Source organism: Asterias rubens, chromosome 20 (assembly GCF_902459465.1).
Source record: "Asterias rubens chromosome 20, eAstRub1.3, whole genome shotgun sequence".
Classification (NCBI taxonomy): Eukaryota; Metazoa; Echinodermata; class Asteroidea; order Forcipulatida; family Asteriidae; genus Asterias; species Asterias rubens.
In genome coordinates, this window is record NC_047081.1 from 11,514,849 (window position 1) to 11,537,576 (window position 22,728).

The 22,728-nt window shown below is 39.0% G+C and overlaps 1 protein-coding gene across 1 annotated transcript in view; it reads right to left on the minus strand.

Annotated features, from left to right (window-relative positions):
- The window catches only part of LOC117304010 (neuronal acetylcholine receptor subunit alpha-2-like), a 35,997-nt gene extending 18,455 nt beyond the window's left edge, over positions 1-17,542 (minus strand). The window contains exons 1-4 of the mRNA XM_033788488.1: positions 17,453-17,542; positions 16,612-16,656; positions 16,184-16,293; positions 4,886-5,427 (exon numbers count right to left, since the gene is read on the minus strand). Coding sequence (XP_033644379.1) covers positions 4,886-5,427; positions 16,184-16,293; positions 16,612-16,656; positions 17,453-17,542 — 787 coding nt within the window. The remainder of the gene's footprint in view (positions 1-4,885; positions 5,428-16,183; positions 16,294-16,611; positions 16,657-17,452) is intronic.
- Positions 17,543-22,728: the final 5,186 nt, after the last annotated feature.

Consider the following 22,728-nt stretch of genomic DNA (forward strand, 5'->3'; position numbering starts at 1 on the left):
GAGAAGTTAATTATTGGAGTTCCCCCAGTGAATCCTTTCAATTTAAAATACCACTCATGAGACTTTCCCGCGAACAAAAAAAACCACGATTGTGGCTGTTGCCTGACGTCTTTGTTGCCTGTAACAAAAGCGGGTCTTATAAGCCAATCAAAATGGCTGTTACGGCAGCGTTTGGTTGGATACTTACAATGCGACATTTTTTTACGATAAACGTGAAAGTATTGACCGATTTTTGTGGACAAAACCGCCAGAACTGTGGTAAGTTTTACTGAATAATTCTGTGAAAAGAAAGTTAAAAACTAGACTGTCCTCTTTTCTTAATTCAAACTTTCAAACGGAGAATGTTTGCGCCAATCAAAGAAGTTGTTACAGCATGTTTGGCAAAATAAACACATGCGCTCCGAGTCCATGTGCAAATGTTTCGTGTTCTTCAATGGAGCAAATTTCTTGACCGGTTATGAAAGAAAACCACGTCAATCTGGAGGCAAAAAGCATGTTTGTTGAAACGACATTTTGCCCAGGTCCTCTAAGATGATAATGAAAATCTGGATACCTTTGCTTGCGGAAATTTGAGTGATTTTCAGAGTGAACATGAAGACGATATTTTCGAGGACGACATGACGAGCTTGACGGCGAGATTCTGCAATGGATGCATGTCGACTATTGAGGTAAAGTTGGTTAGTTGAAAACACAAATTATGCTTAAAAATTTGCAATAATTTATTTGCAATTAACTCTGGGTCGTGGGAAGGACAGTTTCCGTATCATGCCACCACTTTTTCATTTGTTATGAAATAAAAATACTATTTAATTTACCCAATCTTAAATAAGATATTCCTTGTACAATGAGTGAAGAAGTGGTGGCAGGATACGGAAAGTTTTACCGCGGTAACCTTTTGCATAAATAACTCGGGGTTCGAAGGGGTTGACATGGAGAACGTTCCAAAGCATTATACACAAACAGACGATTCCTTCATAGTTGTATCCCTGGTAGGAGTTGACTGCCATGTAATGTGTATATTATTTTAAAAAAGGAAATAAAAGAGTATAATGCAAGTCCAGCCTTGTCTAGATTCCTTCCGTCATCACCATTGGGGTCGAGTTGACACAAAGTCGCCCTCTCCACACAAAAATACCCCAAATCCATTCGCAACTAACTGTAAAGGGGAAATTGAGTGAGAGGATGCGAATTATTAAAAAACGTAACTCTGCAGTTGTACCTTTGTTTCTCGGCGCTTGCCTAGCGGTCAGGGAAACAGATTATGGTTGGCCGGAGTGGGTGCAGTAATAAGGGAGAGTGAGGTAAATTAAAGAAACAACTTTAGTATCAATACCATGGTTAAGCACATCGGTATTCAGTTTCAGTTGGGACTGATGATCCGGGGTTTTCTAGTATTTTCTTTTAGGAGTTAGTTTTATACTACTAAAATGAAAGGCAATTTGTGTTTTCATCCCCAGGGCGTGGACTCTAATGGACAGGATCGTATTACTTTAAAACACCTGGGGGTTGGGGAGGTGTCATTGCTCTCTCGGTCTGACCCCGGCTAGTATTGGTGAAAATGCACGTGACTATCACGCGGTACACGATAATTGATTTCTGGAATGCTGATTGGTTGAAGATAGGAATGTCAACCCAGACCCATCCTTTGTTCATCCAGTGTTATGGTGGCGTATTTTTAGCAATGGGGTAAGTTTATACAAAGGAATACCTCTTAATCCGCAGAGAAAGGCTGTAATGGACTTTGTTTGGTCTTTTGTGTGATTCTGTTTGCATTACGCTTAATTAAGTAACATTATTCTTTTAGTATAAGATGAGGGAGCCACAGTGGGATGTTTTATCAAAATTGACCAAGGTAGCCCATCCAAGTTCCAAAAGAATACTGACAGAAAAACACTACCCATGTTTCTCAAATTTGATAATGCCAAAAAAAGCTTCAGGCCTCAAGTCCTTTTTATTAATTGATTGAGAAATTATCTCTTTCTCAAAAACTACCTCACTTTAGATGGAGCCAATTCTCACAATGTTTCATACTATCAGCAACTCCCTATTGCTCGTTATCAATTTAGTTTTCATGCTAACAGTTATTTTGAATAAATACTAATAGTGTCCAGTGCATTTAAAGTGCAAGCAGTGTAAAGTGAGGTCGCTCAAAGAGCAAAGACCTAACAAACGGTTAGCCCGACCACGCCTACACATTCAAGAGGCATTCTTTACACCCCTTCAGAAATTAATGATTTTTCTTCTTGTAAATAGGAAGGTTAAAGTTTGTTTCTTTACTCAGCCAAATTTAATTAGCCCGCAAAAAAATATTTAAAAAATCAACGCACTTAACACCCGACCATCTAAGTAGGTTTTTCTTTCGCATGTTTGCATTTATTTTATTTTTATTTTTACATAATGCATTCATAGATTTTCTTTTGAATGGTAGTACCGTGCACTCAATTCATGATGAACACAACAGTCAAAGAAAACACCAGATATAAATAAATCATACGGCGAATAGCTAATTTGATTTAGGCTTCGGTCGCTATGAAACCCGGAGCCCTTATTGTTGATGCCGTTAAGTGTTTGGGAAAATTCCTGCGTTTCCGCATAATTGTATGGTGTCCGTTGAACACAACTGTTCCGAGTGATGCTTGGAGAAAAGGATTTATACAAAAAGCAGGAAGGTCTTCCGGTAAACAAAATTTTTCTGTTTTTAAGTTTGTCTTCGTTGGATATAAAAGGCTTAACTTAGCGTTAGTTTCGAGAGGAGTAATTTTGTTTTACCTTAGCTTTCAAAGAACACACTATATATACAAACAACTGTCGAACATTTGCAAAATAAAGTGCTCACTTTTCAGGGAAAACAACGCAAATAGGTTCATGGCTATTTCAGGAATTTTTGACGTTTACAGACGTGCTTACAAGAACTTGGCTTTTGTAAGAATTGGTTTCCGTTAGTTGTTGTGATATACAAACGAAACGCTATTATGTGATGATGTGCAAATAATGATTGTATTTACGGGGTTTTCGCATGCGACTATGACAGTAGTTTTGACTTGAGTGTTGGTGCTGACATGGACCCTGTGATCAGGGAAGTCGTAAAACTCTGTTTCTGCGACGCGCCGACGGACGCCCCGATATTTAATATTGCAGTCCAATACCAATTCTTATTGGACGCTCCCAAAATAATCGCTCCCATTCGTACGTTCAAACGAGGCAATGTCGTGTCGCAGTCGAAAAGGTGATGTCTTCATGGAGTCATCCAAGATGTTTGGGTTAAAAAAATTAAAAATTAAGCATAGGTTGGACGAATTTATGTGTCTATTTTACAGTGAAATGGTAAAAAAAATGAAATGAAAATAATCTATTATATGAGTTATTTAAAACAAACCTGAATGCATTTCCCTAGTGCACTGTGATTATATTATTCGACAATGCATCCATTAACTCAATAATATGCATTTAATATTTGTATAGCAAATGTGTGCCTGTGGAACACACAGTGCTGGGCAAATTGTCAAGTCACTCCGTTGCACTAAGGAGCAAAGAAGTGGAAGAAAACGAAGACGAAGAGGCAACACCCTTGAGTTCCAAATCACAAAATGCCCACAAGTCTGAAGCCCAACACTGAGTATACAGTAATGTGACAAACTTGAGTATACATTTAATTGTGATTGTTAAATGTAGCGTGCACGCGGTTAGAGGCGGCATACGAAGTATAGGGTATCAATATTTACTGGGATTGAATTACCTTCAGAACAAAATACAACTATTACGAAATTCGAACCACGGACGGTAGTGTTTCCTCAAAGACCAGACTATAAAGACGTACATTTAGTTTAAAAAAGAAAAAGAAAAAAAAAAGGCAAATCTTACATGTAAATCACACCCTAAATGCAATTTTAAAGATTCAATGTCTTGCTTAAACGGTACGGAGAAATACCCAAATTATTCCGAAAGGTTTTTACTGCACCTTGCGCAAGGTTCGTGACGTTCACTGCGCGTTTATTTAGTCAGCAGTTAAGGAAAAGCAGATTTTGAAGCTAGTTGGCAAGTATCCTTGTATCCAATTGGAGACTCATGAATTACTCATTTAGGCACCGGCCTTATTTGCCTTCGATCCTCATAGGTGGGACTTTTGAACATTTGGATTGGCCAACTAATGACACTCTCTGACGTGTCGGCACGCGATCGAGCGTTCACTCAGAGAGGAGTAGCTTAGCACAACACATTAACTGCTCACCAGATTAAGGTTATACCAACCACATGTACAATCTGTGACTGGTACCCTGTTTAATTCGTCACCGTTGTCATCTTTAATTTGCAAATTATTGATAATTGATAGAAAGCGGCCTGTGTTATAGTACAAAGCACTTTGCGTTTTCATGAAGAGCCCAGGGCACCCAAAGATCTAACCTTGGAAACACAAGAGTAAAATAAATGTATGTTAAATCGTTTGCCAGGTTTCAACAAGCGCCACCATGGCAATGTGCTGTGATCACGTGAAACCCAGGTTATTCAATTGGGTGTTTTGATGGGTCAGCTCACTTTTTAGGTTTCACGAAGAGACACATCTTTGTCTAATTACTATGGCTGTGAGCCTAAACATGTAAAGAAATTAGTTGTTTAACGGAGAGAATACAAGTATAAAGACTCGTATAAGAGGTCACTACAAACCGTGACGTCAGTATTGCAGATTATGCAGTTTTTAGCTTAGAACGTTGTAAAATATAAATTGAATTGACACGTTTTGACATAAGTGGCCCTTCGTCACAAACTTTGACGGTCTTTGCTCAGCAGAAGTTCTTAGCAATAGTTTCTGCTGAAGCAACTGTATGAAACTGAGCCAATCCACCGTGGATGTGGGGCGGGGGGGGGGGGCATGTTCGATAAAACTTACCCATTATTGGGAAAGTTCCGTCCGAGGCCGGTGGAATCGTCGTTATAACCAGCTCGTTGAAGACTATCAGCGACAACATCGTCGTTATAGAGAGATTCATCTTCTCACCGGACTCCGGTGGCAGATAGAAGACAAATATGGATAGAATGGATATGAGTACGTACGGAAGGATAATGTTGGCCACGTAGAATTCCGGTTTTCTCTCAATCACAAGCGTGTACTCCACGTCCGGGAACTTATGCGGGCAACAACTGTACTTAATCTTATGGTTTGTTACGAACATATCCAAGAGGTCCCATTCCCCGTTCGGCTGGTACTTGTCTAGCTCCGGGACGGGCCGAGAGGCGTTGATATCCACCCCCGTCTCGTCGAACGACCAGGAGCCGAACTTGAGTGGGCAGCGCTGGGTGTCGAACGGGTAGTAGGTTAGGTCCACTTTACAGTAGCTGATAAAGATGTAGGGTGTGTTGAACTGAACAATACCGTCGGAGGAGACCACGCAGGACAGTCCAAGGTCTCCACTGAGGGGGTTGGGATCAACACTGAAATAGTCATGAAATTCAAAGAGAAATGAAACAAGTTTAGTATAAAAAAAAGACATCAGTAATATTTTGCATGTACTAAAATAATGGTTACCAAACCTTTTGCTCTAAAAGTGCTCCCTACGTCATTGTTTGTTATGATGATCTTTGAATTTCATTAAGTGCACCAAAAATGAACTAAATGATTAGGGCACCAGACTACAATACAAAAACAAATCAAATTTCAGTATTGATAATATGAGGGATACAGGGGACTTAATCACCGGTACTTAAACTTAAGCTCTGGTACTTAAACCAGTTGCGTCGTGAAAAATTATGAAAAGGGCACTCTGTTCTGCCATTCGGATTCCCTGTGGACGATACCATGCTAACATCCTTATGCCATGGACTGTGGCACCCAGTGGGGGGAGGGACACGCCCCTTGTGGCAGTTGATTGGGTTGACATCCCAGCAGCCCTCACCCGAAGTGGCCCAATAATAACAAAATAACTCAGTAAAAAAAAACTATCTCCTTCCCCGACTCAAGAAAAATTAAAACCTGCAAATGTTCTTGTCCATACAGATACAGTTGTGTATCTTAAAAATAGAAATCAGTTTACACTGGGCTATTAAGAAAATACCGAATAAAAAAAATAAAAATTAAAATAAAAAAAATTGAAATAAAAATTAAAAAAATTAAAAAAGTTGTGTACATCCGTTTTCTTGTTAACAGCAAAACGAAAACAGTATCAGAATCCACCTGGAAAATAAAATAATTAAATAAATATTATACACAAAATAAATGAAAACAAAAAACAAAAACTGTGGCTAAACTTTTCGAAAGATGATGGAACCATTTTGTGTAGTTTAATGAATGTCCTCGTTCAAAGCTCTCTGTAGTTTGGTATCATTCCATTTTTAGGTATTTTGTGTTGTTCTGTTTTTATAAACGAGCTTTTGGAACACTAACTGCGCTTCTCAAAACTTTAAAAAAAAATGACACCACACAAAGAAGACAGAACGTTGCACCACTATAGTGATTGGGAAATAGAAGAAGAAGAAGTAAATAAACATTCCCAGACGAAATGCATCCGGACAGAAAACAAAAATCGATACCAAAACCACTTCGGGTAACCTCACTCTTATCGAGTTTGTTCCGAGTTCCCAATTTCGTTGTTCGATCCCTCCAACTGTCTTTTTGGCACCATGCCCTCGCCCGTTCTTGTTAAACCGGCAGTAATAAACACCATGAACGGAGGGCCCGGACCTTGCTGAAGGCGACGAGTGCCCGTATTAGAGCTTCTTCGTGCTAGCTCAGAGTGTTGGTTAATAAATCTTAAACACAACGGCAACATAAACATTTTATCAAGGTGTCGTATTATAGAGACCTTCGGTTTGATTCGATTAGGCGGTCTTAGGGGCGTGGTTTGCGTGTACACGACATGGTATAAAGGTGCGACGGTCGTATTATGGCTCAAAGGAAAATTGTCTTAGTGTATGCAGTGTAAAAGTTTATTGCACTCAAAGAGTATAGATGGATTGCACATGACGTCATTGACCACCATCTTGGATGTAAAACAACTGAACATTAAATGCGTGTACGCGCTGCGCACAACTCTCAGCCAATGGTAACCTTTTGATGTTTCATCAAAAATGGCGGCCAATGCGAGGGGTCTATTATTGGGAATAAAACAACTGATCGTGAATTTGGGAATACGTGAAGCCTACACACTTAAGAGTTGATAAACGAAGAATCCCGCATGAAGTTTAGGTTAAACGGTAAAAAGGTTGTTTTACACTCTAATATTGTGGGAATAGTCATTTAAATATTAATAAAGCCGATGATAAATGACTTAAACCAACAGTTTGGGTGGAAAGCTGGACGTTATAATATGCGGAAAGCCAAAACGCATTGCTGTGACGGTTTGCGCACGTATCCAGGACAAGAGCTTCAATCGCATTTGCTAAGTTTACTCTGTAAAAACGTAAACATTTCAGATAAATTAGACTGATATTATAACAGGATTCGTTTCTTTGCGTGTACAAAAGTAATAGCATATTTGTGTCTGTAAGAAAAATATTTCAATAATGGATATCCACTCTTAAGGCTGTCTGGGAAAAATAATGCGGATTTAAACTAAAACCGATCCATCAAAAAAAGCTTGAGAAGTAAGTAGTTGTGACAATGAAAGTGGGAACATTTTAAGCACATCCATCAACGATAACCTAGGTACCCTCACAGGCATTTGGACACTCCTGGGTGAAGAGAACCAATTATGGTGTATTGCTGTAGGACACAAGTGTCTTAGCAATGTTTAAAATCACATGAATTGTATAGCCACCTCCCTCCCCAAACAACTTGAATACAATATGCTATGCCATGCCACAAGACAAAGGCGAGTTGTTAAGCAGAATCGACAGTGTAGATTATTTTCTTGATGACATTGTTTAAAGAAGACAGGTCTTATGGATGATCTTACCCGAACATTTAGATTTAAAAAGCCATTTTCATAGATTTGAGAACGTTGATGACTCATCCCCCTACCCCAAGATTTGTGTTGGTCATCCACCCCTCCTATCCCCAAATAAAATTTCTAAACCAATCATTATTCCTTTAGATATAGTCTAACTAATCATGGAACAATATTAAGTGAAGAATTTTCAGTGATAAAAAAATGTGATGAAATGTAAGTATGTTGTATCCCCAAAAAATGCAAATAACATGAGTGATGGTTGTACAAAAGTAAATTTGTCAATACACTTTTGATATCAACTTTAAATAATCATCTTTTTTTTTATTTATGACGCCTTATTCCCCTCTTCCTTTAACTTAACCAATCAGAGGGATATCTCCAATTAAGAAGCCTCCCCTAGCGGCCCCCAAATCCGTTCCAAATTGTACCCCCGAAGGTTGAGGGTGGCATCAAACAATCCTACACACAAGACAAACCCATTAAAACACCCGTCGCCAACGGTTAGCCCAGGCCGGCCGATTTCAAACAACAAAGCGCGGCAAAAAGAGAAGGCTCTTCCCGCCTTTTAAAATGCCACTCGAGATTACGCGGGAGATGGGCTTTCCGGCCAATTTCAGTAATTGTGTCTTGTGCGAAACCAATAAGGATAAATCGGAGTGATTAAAATTTAGTTTGTTTTCCTTTTTTTAAGAAGCATCTTTGTCGGACGGCATTTTTTTTTTTGGAATGACCGCATATGCCTTTGGCACTGAGGAAAAAAGATTTAGAGTGACACCGTACCAACAATACCATCGCGTGCATGTAAAGGAAATACAACGAAAACCCGTTGGGATCTATTACAGCATAAGTGGGTAGTACAATATTCAGGCGTGGCAGGTTGTTCAACCGATTGATGATAGCCTTTGATGTACGTCATGACTGACCAAAACTGACTGGTGACCATCTTGTAAAGAGGTGTCTGGTCTTCACTGTGTTTTACTGAATACAAATGAAGGTTGCCAGCACCAGTGTTGAAACATTGCTTTTGTTGGCAAAAATGTACAAATGTACAAATTTTTGTTTTGCCAAAGTGTCACCGCTATATCTCTGCAGCTGAAAATATGTCTAAGAAATTAATGCGTAGGAACAATAAGAAATATGTTCACTAAGCAGAAACACTCCAAGAGTGGTTCACGCTCCTGGTTACTTGTTCACACAGGGTTGTAATATCAGGGAGTTCAACCATTCTCTCGTATCAAGGCTTAGAGGTTTTCTAAATTTTAGCAGATAATTAATTGCAAAAAAATAACACGTACGAACAATGGTCAAAACCGACATAATTTGTCCACTGTAAAGAAACACCCCAAGATGCGTTCACGCGTTTGGTTACTTTTTTACACGGGGTTGCAATATCAGGGGAGTTCAGCCGTTCGCTTGTCTCAATTCTAAGAATGCTATTCTCTTTTTCAGCAGATAATTAATTGCAAACAAATAATACGTACGAACAATGGTCAAAACCGACATAATTTGTCCACTGTAAGAAACACCCCAAGATGCGTTCACGTTTTTGCTTACAATTGTTCACACAGGGTTGCAATATCAAGGGAATTCAGCCATTCGCTCCTCTCAATGCTAAGAGGTCTTCTCAGTTTCAGCATTTCGTATTTTTAAACGGTCGTGATGACGTGTTTGCAACAATGTCTTTGGTACTCTACTGTGTTTGCCTGGTAACGTGTTTACACTTATTCGTCTGCTGCAGCATCCAGTGTTTTGTTTTCACACTAACTTCATGTTAGGTTATAACAATAACAAGTAACTACCGTAACACGAGCACTGAAAAGGGACTGGTTTAAGATAAATTCAATCGAAAACTACAGTTTTAAATGACCAGAAGTATTAGGTGCTTTTGTGTCAAATGTTGTTAACTATCAACTATCCCTTTTTGTTTTTTTACTGAAAAAATGAGAAGAAAATAATCCCCAAAACATGCTGGCACCCCTCTGAAAAACTGTACAGAGTTTGAGAGCCACTTCAGTTCTTAGAATAAGTCGCGACTGATTTTGGTTATTCCCTTCGTATAACTTGTACAAACACCAATGAGCATACAATACCAGCGCAGAAAGGCAGGAAGTGTTGGTTGTTTACAGGAGTACAGATATATAAAAATTCTCAGTCGTTTAATGCCAAGGAAACCGGATATAAACACTGGTCTGAGACTTTACTTTACTTATTTCAGTTGCCTTATTCAAATTTTGCCAATTATAATGTGAGAATGTTAGATCGATGCCCCCACAAGTCGATCACGTACTTTCCCCGACTCAACCAAGATGGGTTAAGATTTCCTGAAACTTGAGCTTCCGAGCTCTCTCCTTTTCGCTTAAAATTAACACAAAAAGGGTCATCGGCTCATACACACTTCCTTCCATTTAAACTCAGACAATGAAATGTTCACTCAGCACTCAACTTGGAGTGTTACACAATGTACTGCACGTGCCAGAATCGTGGACACATTTTTATTCAAATCCCGAAAGGTTTTTAGAGCTACACGTTTAGGCGAGCTCTCATTTAATACTAGCTCATCATTTATGAGATTTTAAGTTGGTGAGCAGCACTCGTAGCGTTGTGTATACACGCCATCCTAGTGTAAGGACACCTGTTCAGTTTCTATCTGGGCCATCCGTGAAATGTGATATGCGATGAGGAAGAGAAAAAAGCAAATGGCCGCCGGTTATGTTCACAAAAAACTTAATCGCGACGTGAAAGAATAACAAAATATGTGATACGGTATTAGGTCTGATATTATGTATTCAATTGCACATTGTTAAGGGCTTGACTACGTAGTTATATTTAGAGATAGAGCTATTAAAGTCACTGGACACTATTGGCAACTACTCAAAATAATTATTAGCATAAGACCGTATTTGGTTACGAGAAATGAAGAGCTTGTAGAATATCACTTTGTAAGAAACGGCTCCCTGCGTTACGTCGTTTTCTTAGAAAGAGGTAAATTCTCACTCAAATATTTAAATACCTCAGGTCTGAAGCCATTTTTATGCATCTGAAAGCACACATCACTTTTGCAATAATGTTTTTTTGTTCTTCTCGCATTTCTAATTATTCTCGTGAAACGACCAACGACCATTTGAGTCATAAGCTTTCACATAATTATTTGTTATTTTATGCAAAATGTTAGGATACACCAAATGAGAATACTGGTCTTGGACAATTACCAAAGGTGTTCAGTTCATTTAAATGAGAAAATTAAAAGCAAATTTTGTTTTAGTTGACGGACTTTCTTGTACAAACCAAGTTCTTGGAAAAGTACTCGTGGATAGCTTTTATCAGATAATTACAGATGTTTGACAAGCAGTGTCCTAGAATAATACAATCACGACAAAATATACATTCAGCGTATTTGCCATCCAGCACATGTCCACACTGAAACAAACCCAAATGAGTTATAAGGCAACAAGGAAATAAGGGAAAGAAGCTATTTAAACAACTCCCCAGGCGTTGCCGATTTGTCAATATTTCTCCAGAATGACTGCAATATTAAGAGTAGGTTTTTCATCAAGAGAAGAGAATGGCTTTCCCTATGTTTGTTTTTGGTGATAGAGTCTGCATATGATACGTGTCGGCTCTTGGGGAAACAGGCGGTAAGGGACACCACACGACGTGCTGGAATGTCAACCCAGATTTGCTCATCTTTTTGACAATCATGTTATCAAAAATGTTGCCAATAATATCTGAAATAATTGACGATTATTTGTATACTCTCCTCAAAGAAATGCTAGCTTTAAGTGTTATAACGTCCTTGTACCTGTGTCAGTGTGGACAGAAGTCTTTCTCATGCATCTGAAAGCACACAATAGTGCAAGGGTGTTTTTTCTTGCAACTTCTAAACCAATAAGCTAACATTTTCACAGGTTATGCATATGTTGAGATACACCAAGTGAGAATACTGCCCTTTGACAATCATCTAAAAAAAGTGTCCAGTGTCTTTAACAGGCAAATAAAATATACAATTAAGTATAGTGTGCGGACTTACTTTGTTCGCTTGTATAGTGCTTTTAGATCTGGAACTATATAATTATACATAGCATACAGAAATCTCGATGACAATTCCAAGGTCTTTTTTAAAGTGACCTTATTTAGAAATTTATGCTAAATTTTAACAAAATTAGAAACCTTTCCGTTTTGTTGGAGACAATTTTGGGGTTAAATATAGACTTTTCACCGTGTTTAGAAAATGAGAAAATGACATTGTTCGCCCGCGATTGGACAATTTGCATTGAATCAAGCCAGCCTGTGGTGGAAGTATTGTATACGCATCCACACACTATACAAGTATAACATAATTAAATATGATCGTCTATTTCGCTCGTAGCAAATGTTGATTGTACGCATCCAAACAAGTAAAACTAAAGATATTATTGGTCCATTTCGCTCATAGCAATTATACAAACATACATCAAGAGCACAACTCAATCAGACAATGAACACAACACTTACCGCACAACATTTTTTTAAAACCTTTTTGACAGGCTTTCCAAAAGGATTGTGTTTGGCATTGTTTATTTATCAAACATACATGTTATTCTGTTAAAAATGAAATAGAATTTGTTTCCTTTCTTTATTTAGAAATAACAAGGACAGCAATAATTTACTCACAAAAATGGGCATTTTAAAAACCGGGTCGTAAGTAATCACGAGATAATATAGAAGCCACTGTTGATAATAATTATTTTGCGCAGTATAAAAGTGAGTTTGCAACTTTTCTTGAAGTATATTGCGCTGCAATTAAAATATAAGAATTAGTGAATGAAATTGAACCGATTGATACCCTAAACAGTGCTTCGAACAAACTGATATGTTTGTTTGCCTCCAAAGTTCTCAGTTTGTAGAGCAAATTAATTTAATAACAAATAACAAAAGAAAACCTTGTGGAGTGGTATTGTTCCAATTGTTCAAATTACCCTGTAAATTGGCGTGTGTGTAATTGATACACATCTCTGTGTTCTTTTGAAACTTCTTTGATCTGTACACGTTAGGAAAGTCCTATTTTCAACACTGTAAAAAGCACTGTGTGGACGTGTGTAAGTCCACATAGTGTTTCTAGTGTGAACCTCTTTTTGTTCCATTTTCAGGTAAAATCAGTTTAGGTAATAGAAGATTCTGATTTAGATCCGCCCTTCAGAGTCCGACAACCTCGTATTAATCTCAATAAATTTCGTGATTTCCAATGCACTGCCCCGTAGCTTATGTACTCGGCTCAGGGGAGTGTTTTCTGGACAACACACACAACAGTGACGGACTGTATTGTCTCGCGTTGCGTATTGGTGACCGAATAACTTGGCCCCTGCTTCAAAAACCCTGACAAGGTCCCGAAGCGATGGTAATGGGTTCGTATCAGGGTGTTAGACAGGTTGGGGAAGGGGGACATTTGTGGTGAATCTATTTAAAATAAATACATAGGGATGGGTCGCTGTCTTTGCTATAAAGCACTAGTACTTTGAGGATTTATAGATAGGGGGAAATTACGTCGCCCTCATCAACGTGAGCTCACGCTGTGAGTAATTGACGTACCCCTCATGGCAGCACGGTAGTTTATTTGACTGAATTCTATAACTGAACTACGGATGTCATGTAGAACCTATGTTTGTCTGTTTGTTCCCATCTTGTGTTTACGGTTCAAGCATTACAGCATCATGCAACCTTCACTCACACTGCGTTGGAAACAACGTGGACGTCAAACATTCCAGACGAAACTTGTCACTTCTCAGAAAAGTGACTAAATTAAGTTGCTGACATTTTATTCCGAAGTTTTAATTTGTTGTTTTGACTTGTTATTTTACCCAGTGGTGAAGTTTTACACGGTGGGTGAAGAAAGAGAAAAAACACTGCACGCGAGTCATGTAAATAACGAGAGAATCATACCCAACCCTCGAACTCCTCAAAAATATGATTACTCTGTTTGGATTCGAACCTATCACATTTTTCATTCTAACTATACATAGACAACCGAGATTGCTCAGTATACAAAATATTAGCTGTTTTGCCGAAAACGTGATCACTTTAAATACATTTTATCTTCACGCCAGGTTTGTGGGTGTCGAAGATTATGCACATTTAAACTGGGTACATGTAGACAAAAGATGGCAACACGGTCCCGGTTTGGTCAAGGTCAATTGGGAGCTTTTTCAAAATAAATGATGAAGAATACGAACCAAGATGGACATAACAGGGGGTCCCGATTGCATTTCGAAAAGAAGAAAAAAAAATAAGCGAAAGGAAAATAACAGTTCACAAATAAATGAAAACCTTTGCGATTCAGAGAATACCCCCCTGATAAAATGACCTTCAGATTATGAACTTCTGGGAAAGAAATATTATGGTCTTCATCCTAAAAAAAATTTCGCAGATTGTCGGGGAGATAACGACAGCGACGATATTTCCTGCCGGTCTATCAGTTGCAACGATTCACACGCAAACACAAATACAACGTAATTTGATTTCGACATGATCGCCTGACATGATGTAACTTGATTATATCATTACGTACTTTGGAATCCTCTCTTAATTCCACCTTTTTCATTTTCACTGAATGGATCAGTCGATGCAAACCAAATGACAAGAGTTATAGGAAACATACTCTCCCCCCCCCCAAAAAAAAAAAAAATAAATAAAAATACAACCAAGGGGAAAACTGAAGATTTTTCGAATAGATACGAAACAAAGGACATCCGTATAGTTTGGAAAATATCATGAAATCAAAATCGATTGATGTCAGAGTTTATCCGCACCACGGAACTCAACCAAAATGCAAACTATGATAAATTTCACAGGCTGTCAGGCAAACAATGGGAAATCTCTTCAAATTTTCATCTTGAACCAAACTTCATTGATTTTATGCAGTGTGTTTATTCAATTATGTTGTTAGCGATTCGGCGTTCAAATGCTATACTTTTACATACTAAACCGTTAGGACTACCCCCCCCCCCCCCCCCGATAGTGACTCTATGTGTTTGTGAGAAGGAAGTTTACCAATAGGGACCAGAGGCTAATGTCACAAAGCAATACACTTCATCGTAAAGACAAGTTGTCACAATTACCATTAGTGATTTGTATTGTATTGAAACATCACACTTTACCTAGTAACTACAACTTTTTGCAGCTAGTTAAGGTCAACTAAAGCTCTTTGTGGAATCGGCCCAGATGCGGTAAAACTGACGATACAGTGTGCACTGTGGGTGGGGTTACGGGAGGTGTAGGTTGGTTTTCACTTTGTGCTACATGCTGAAAGATGTGTATCGTGTTATCTTTGTGGTTGCTACGTAATCAGCCAACAGAAAAGGCCTAAAAATAGACTTGCTCTTTACTGATCGAGTTCTACGTTTATTATAAGGTTTGTGCACATTAAAATGTATATTTGTTACAACATGCTCCCGTGAATGAACTAATAGGCAAAATGATACATGACGTGTTTGGCTTAAGATATAACAAATTAAAAAAATTAATAGGATGTTTATTTTGAAGAAGCTGTTGCTGCTTGCGAGGTTGACTGATTCCGAAAAAAATGACACTACAAAAGAAGAGGGGGAAATACAGACCAACAAACATGCATGAACTAACATAATCGAAGACTTGCATTTTCTACATACAGTTTTCAAAGTGGCAAATTGCCTCCCATACTCTAAAAGCAGAAATGTGCCGCCTCGGTGCTGGGAAAAAATCTTTATCGTGTCGAATCGATTGGGTATGAATGGAATTCATCTCTAATACCCGAAGCAATTATGCGAACTCAAATCTCAGATGAGGAATTTAGTTTTATTTATTTGGGTTGTGAAGCACAGTACAGTCAGTAAAAGCAAACAAGCCGAGAACCAAATGAAGAGAAGACATGGACCGAAGTTTCAGTTTTTATCCCAGATGTTGAGGAAGAAATCACAAAGATTTAGTACAGGGTAAACCCATGCAATCAGGAAGGGACTGAGAACCTAATCCATGCTGTACATCCGGTTGGATTGGAACCAGGGGCCAATTTCATAGAGCTGCTTAAGCAAACAATTTGCTTAAGCACGAAAATAGCCCGCTTATTTTTCACATGTTACTGGCAAAAATTGTATGCCATGGCTCGTGACTGTTATTTAGCTGTTGTTTACTAAGCAGTGGAGTGGAGACTTGGCCGGTAAGCTGATTTTACTAAGCAAGGATTTGTTTGCTTAAGCAAAATTTTGTGCTAAAGCAGCTCTATGAAATTGGGCCCAGAGAGGTGAAAGGCGAGGAAAGATACAATGCACTACTACTTCACCATTGGACCTTACCTTTGATAGAGTACTATATCTGGTTTCCACAGCATGTTGGCCGGTATTCTAATAACTGCTGTTCCGTTGTAGTTCGCAGGATTCCACGTCAGAAACTCATCTGGCCACCTCTAAATGAGTTAAAAACATGTGACGATAATTCATATGAGGTTTGAACTTTGAGACAATGTTTAGATTGGGCGACGTACGAAGTGAGTACCTGAGAACAAAGGAATAGGAACTTAATGTAGGGACTTGAAACACAATTCGGACTTACAGACATCCACACCGTTTTTTTTTACTGTGTTAAAGAAAAGGATTTTCCTTAAGTGCAGTGCATATAACTCAAATTAGTAAACTCATATTTTGTTGTTTAAAATGAGAGATCATTATTAAACCAGGCTCATATAAATTAAAACCAAAATGATTACATGAGTATGTTTTCTTACCATTCTTAACCATACGTTTACCGCTAGTTGTTGCTTCACTTCATCCTATAAAAACGAAAGAGAACATAATGTTTATCGATGTTAAAGAATTGTTTGATGAGAAATTGTTTTTATGTCTACACATCCAGCTCAACTAGCGCCGATAAAAAGACGAGAACAAAATGTTCAGTTTTAGATTTGAGATTTGAATAAAATCCTCAATGAGGAAAAACAATCGTAATCATAGGGACTAAAAACCCAATCCACACGTAAGGCTTCGGTCTGCTTGGGGTTCGAACAAGGGTCCACAAAGGAGAAAGTCGGGAGGGGGGACCACCACTTTGCCAACCTTATCAGGACTCGAGCATTCCTAAAACAATAACTGTTTATAAGATCTTGACAACACCGTTCAGAATGTCTGAGGTTGTGTCACGGTACCGCCTCCCTGCACATTACCTCCCCACAATATATACAGCTTTATATCATATAGTCAATGAACGGGCATAGTAGTTGAGAACATGTACCATTCGGCTGCCGGTGCCGCAATGGGAGTTGAGATGGTTTCTTGAAAGGCCAGATGTAGACAGTAATAATAAAATGTAAACTAAAAGCTGGAAGAGGCGAATTATAATGAAACTTGTTCATATTATTGATGATAATTATTGATAATAATAATAATAACAATCGTATGTGAAGAAACAAAGATACCACACACAAGACAGACTTGTGCAGTGTAAGGATATTATGTTTTACTCCACTGTAGGGACATACGCAAACCATATCAACGGTTTGAACAGTGTGTTACGTTCTTTAGATCCAATCTTCACAGCCCTTTTTTCATCCCAAGGGAAACAATCCTAACCACATTTTCAAGAATACATATGAAAGAGACGAGACGTAAGATTGAGTACGCCATGTACTTCTCGGCATCGTCAGTTATTGACGAAGCCATTTGTCGCCACATGAGAAAAGGAAGAGGGGACGAAGATACATTTTGTTTTGTTTGTTGGCGAGACATGGACGTATAGAAGAGAAAAGAGGAAAGAGGAAAAAGAAAGAACGAACGGCTTGTATTAAGGTTACACGAAAGATCAAGAGTCGGACGCCCTAAACATCGATGATGGGGTCTCTAAGCGCCAGGTGCCGCGTAGATTGTATCGATGATCATGGACGATGGGGCTTCCTCTTCAATCAACGACTGTTGCGTGTGGTAAAAACTAATGAATGAATTGCAAGATTGGGAAGCAATAGTGAATTCCGTGGTTAATGCGATGGAATCTCCGACCCAGAAATGGGTCTGCAGCCGATTTCAAGAAACGCTAGGATTAATCCTATCTCGAGTTAGGACGAGTAACCCGTTCTAACTTAGGATGGGTTCAATGCGTCCTACGCCTTTGGATATGGAACTTCACTCATCCTAAGTCCTAAAATTAATCCTAAGTTAAGAAGAGTTTGGTAAAATCGACGGCTGCAGGTTCCTTTGGATCCGGTTCAATTATAACTTTGGAGTAGCGTACTAATTGAGTTGCAATTTAGAGTTATCCACTCACGCGCCAAAGCTATCATCGTGTGGGACCAAATTGGTTCCAAAATTGTTCGAAATGTGCGAGATTTACACAGTCTGTAAAGATAAAACTGTAATGTTAAAATCTAGTATAAATAAATGATATATATCTCCCGTATTAATGTAATTGTACGTGTGACCAAAGTGTTCAAAATAAAGGTTCGAATACGCGAGAGACTTGCACAGTCTATAAAGAGACAAACCTGTACCGAAAAATCTAATAAATACCTGTCTTATCCTTTATTAATGGTGACATCCCTAAAATGTGATATTGAATGTCAAGATAGAATGCAATAAATGTGACATCAGATAGGTATAACAGCGTCTGAGCAGAGCCCCATAATTGACACTTTAAGGGCATTAAGAAATTTGATTTCAAAACCGGTTAGAACTGGTGTGTATGTGTTTTCCCGCGATGTCCCTTCTCATTAGATGGGTCCCATTTCGTATCTTCCCGCTAACATAACAAATGTAAATCTTTATCGAATGTAAACAATAATGTATTTTTGTACCATACTGAGCAAATATAAGCAAGTGAGGTGAGAGTAAAAGTCTGGCCGCTTTAATTGGTGTCACTCGTATATACCCTTACCACTTCGTGCCCTTACCGCTTCTTACCTTTTGCAAGGAATTCTTCTTCAAGACACTTCATACCTTCTTACGAAGGTACCCTGGACACCTCGTTCTTTACAAGACACTTCCGTACACTGGACACTTCCGGCCATAGAGCAAGGAACATTTCCTTGCTTTATGTTCGGACCTTCTTTCAAGGCACTTCGTACTTTCTTACAAGACATTTCATACCCTCTTTTGACACGTCGTACATTCTTACAAGACACATCATACCTTCTTACAAGACACTTCGTACCTTCTTACAAGACACTTCGTACCCTGGACACCTTCTTTTGACCAGTGCAATAAGTGTCTGACCATTTTGACAGCCCTTGTAATGACTAACGTCCTATACCATCACCCTACGGAGCAGTGAGCACGACCTGATGACCACGAATTGAATTGGAACTTAATCAAACCTCAATTTACCTTACGTGTGAACGCAAAACCCATGTTGACTTTAACCCATTGAGGAACGAGATTCAGATGGGTCGCTGGTGATTATTTTGAAGGGAAAAAATCCCAAGAGACGGAGGAGAACGTGAGAAAAGAGAGAGAGAGAGAGGGGGGGGATAAATTAGACGTGCGTCTATCTCTTGATTTATCTAGTCCCGTCCAACAATATTTATACATCATCCATTGTTATTGGGTTGAACGTACAGATCGACTGGCAATCATTGGCGGTAGTCATCCCGTGCGTATCAACACAACGATCGTCGTAGTCTAACACCAACTACACGTTCTTAATAAAAGGAAGTTATAGCCATCCGCCGGGAATGTTTTTTTTTCTTCAATATATATTCTCAGACAGGGGTTGTGCAATACGCTCATGTAAGCTCCTCGGTCGCTTACAGGCACTGGTTACTATTGGTAAATACTAAAAATAATTGTAAGCATAATAAATCTGAACGAGCACACAAAGTATGCAACAAGGATTTTTTGTTTATGCAAATTCGATGACCAATTGAGCCCCACTTTTCACAGGTTTGTTCCTTTATGCATGGATACACCAAATGGGAATATCAGTCTTTGACAATTTTACCAAACGTGTCCAATACGTCTCTTTAGAAACACGGGGGCTTTCACCCCCGCGAGCAGGATTTTCAAACCCCTCCACCCTTTCCTATCTCAAGCTTCGTTGCAAATTGTACGTTGTTTTTTTTTTGTCTGAGGGCGTCCTCATGTGAACTTGTGGTGGAAGGTTATCATGCGCATTTTACACTTCAGGCTGATGTTATTACTGTAGTTCCATGACTTTAGATTCGGGAGGTGACGTCATTCTAGTAGGGAGAGGGGTGAACAAAAATATCAACCACGATCGCCAGGAGGGTCTTGAAGGAAGAAGAAGAAATTACCCACACAATCAGCAGAACTATGGTTAGGGTGAAGGGCCGTTAGAATCAAGGCTGACGGTTCAATGAGGTGTGGGTCTTTTCGAAAACATGATTTTTGGGCTTGTGCGTCGAGGGCGATTCTGAATTCTCGTGTTTAAGATATTATGGCTACTGGAAGCTGAAGCTGTCATTTCGAAACATAGGGATGTTAATCCAGACCAAGTTCACTAACCTCAATGCGTTCTCCCATTTCAGGAAAAACACCGAGTACATTCACAAAACAATTGGGGGCTTTTTCGCGCATCCCATCATCCCCAGTAGAGCATGATTTAGCTCCCTCTAATTAAGTTGGATGACGAGTTGAAAACAAACACCACAAAAACCCCAACACCAACGATCCTACGCGGTAAACATTTAACTGTACGGAGATCTAAAACTCATAACAACAGCTTGAGGTGTAATGGCTTCCCGCGTGAAGCTTTCAAAATTTCAAATGAGACATTTCTGAACCACGTGCCATCAGTGCGATAGTGATACGTTCCTCGCGTGTGTGTTCATTTGGAACCGAAGCGTTCTAAACCCTTAAGGTACATAGTAATTAGTTTTCAATATTTGATCAACGACTAAACTAAGGTCTAATTAGACAGTGAGCACTTTTCTTCTTACCTTCGTCTTAAATGCCGGCACTTAAGCTTTGATTAAGTGGCTTGCAGCTCCAAAAAACATATATTACTTATGAGAAAAGGCGTCGGAAGGAAGAAACTCAGATGTGAATTTGATTGAATATTCGGATGGCTGCGGAATTTTAATAGAAGAGTGCTTCATTTAAACGAAGTTCGTACATTTTTCGACGGCTTGGTTGTATTCTTAGGTGGTCGAAATCGGCGCTGTCAATGGCTAAAGAAACAGTACTTTTTTTTTTTTTATAGACGGAACTTTTTGTCTGACTCAATCTCCTTGTCGTAAGGGCGAATTAGTCCAGCTCTATCGGACACTTGAAAGAAGGCTTCGAGCGGCTGCGGTACCTGTTTTCATTACACACCGACGGCTGTTTAATGACCATTCTGTTGGCGATTGGTTGGACACTGCAGTAGTGGGCCCGACTGTAGAAGTGGTCGGCACGAGATAATTGCGTCTGCCGATGTGTATCCGATGAGTCAAGCTAGGGCCGGAGGAGCGGAAATAGTTCGGCCAATCTAGACCGATTGCGGAGTGGAGGGAAAACATGGAGGAATCTTATACACTTTATTTTGTATGAGACTGCCCGTGATTGTATCATTGGTTTGTCGACGATGTTCCAACAAATTGGTCCTTGGTTTTCTTAGGTGTGTTTGAAGAGAGGGCGTACACTATGTAGGGGTTGATGCTGGCGTCTTATGTGAGAAAACTGTCTCCTGAGATACTGTCCACTACATGGGAAATTAACATGGGCTGGATGAGGCTGATTCAAAAGAGGGCGTTTTTTGTAGAAGTTTGTGCACAGTTCACCGATGGGGGACAGAACATCCAGGGGCCACACTGGTACCTACATATTATACTTTGAACGAATGTTAATGACAAATCAATGCGAGAACATCAGTGCCGAAACTTGGGCACAAAGAGTGCACCCATTGTGTTGTTTATTTTATTTTATTATGGAGCACTTCTGACCAATCAAAACTATAGTTTCCTTTAAAGTTTCTCAATTAAGATAATAATGGCGTTAGTAAAAACAAAGACATCGTTTGTGTGTTAGAGGTAATATAGTTTTAACTTTTCACATTAAAACTAGTTGCGCCTGCTCTGCCAAAACTGAATGCCGATTTCGCGTTATAAATTGATTGTTATGTTGATATTCATATTCGCATGGGTCAAAGTGAATTCGAATAGTGTTTCAAGTGAAGAGACAAATGTACTTTTGTGTACATAGTTTGAGATTTTAATAATATATCACCACAATCCTTATGAATCGCGCTTAATCCGAACATCGCTTTCCCCGTTTCACTTCATAAATCAGCTCCTAAAATAATCAAAAGTGTCCTCATCCATTCCGCATATTTCTCCTGACAATATATCCTTCAGTCGGTCCGGTCTCCGCTAGCCAAGGGCGAATAAATTAATACCAATACGATTTGAAAAATCAATCATTCTGGTTTAACCAGATCTTAAATAACTGTGCCCCCTCTCTCCGTGACAAGCTTTGCCGTTGGCAGCTCTTCATGGTTTTCTCCCTCCCGTTTTAGACCCCGTATGGTACCTAAGACGACGTGCGTGCCTTAAGGTAACATGGGGCCAATCAACTGCCCTGTGAGTCGTATGGATTTTTCTTAATGTCTACAATACACTGGGTGCGAGGTTGGGGCTTTAGAGTACTCTAGGGGTGAAGGACGCAAGGTTGGGAAATACTTCTGGATATGTGCAAACCCACGACCACCGTAGTCATAGTCATGATTCTGAATAATGATTCATTATACAATGCTTTTATTAAATAATTTTAAAGTATACATCATGACAATAAATATTGCCACCCCCTCCCCCAAAAAACACAATTATAAATCAATTGATAAATACAAAAATTTGCATGAACACTAGCAATTAAGTAAATAAATCGATATATATATATATACGATAACAATATATAAAGAACCC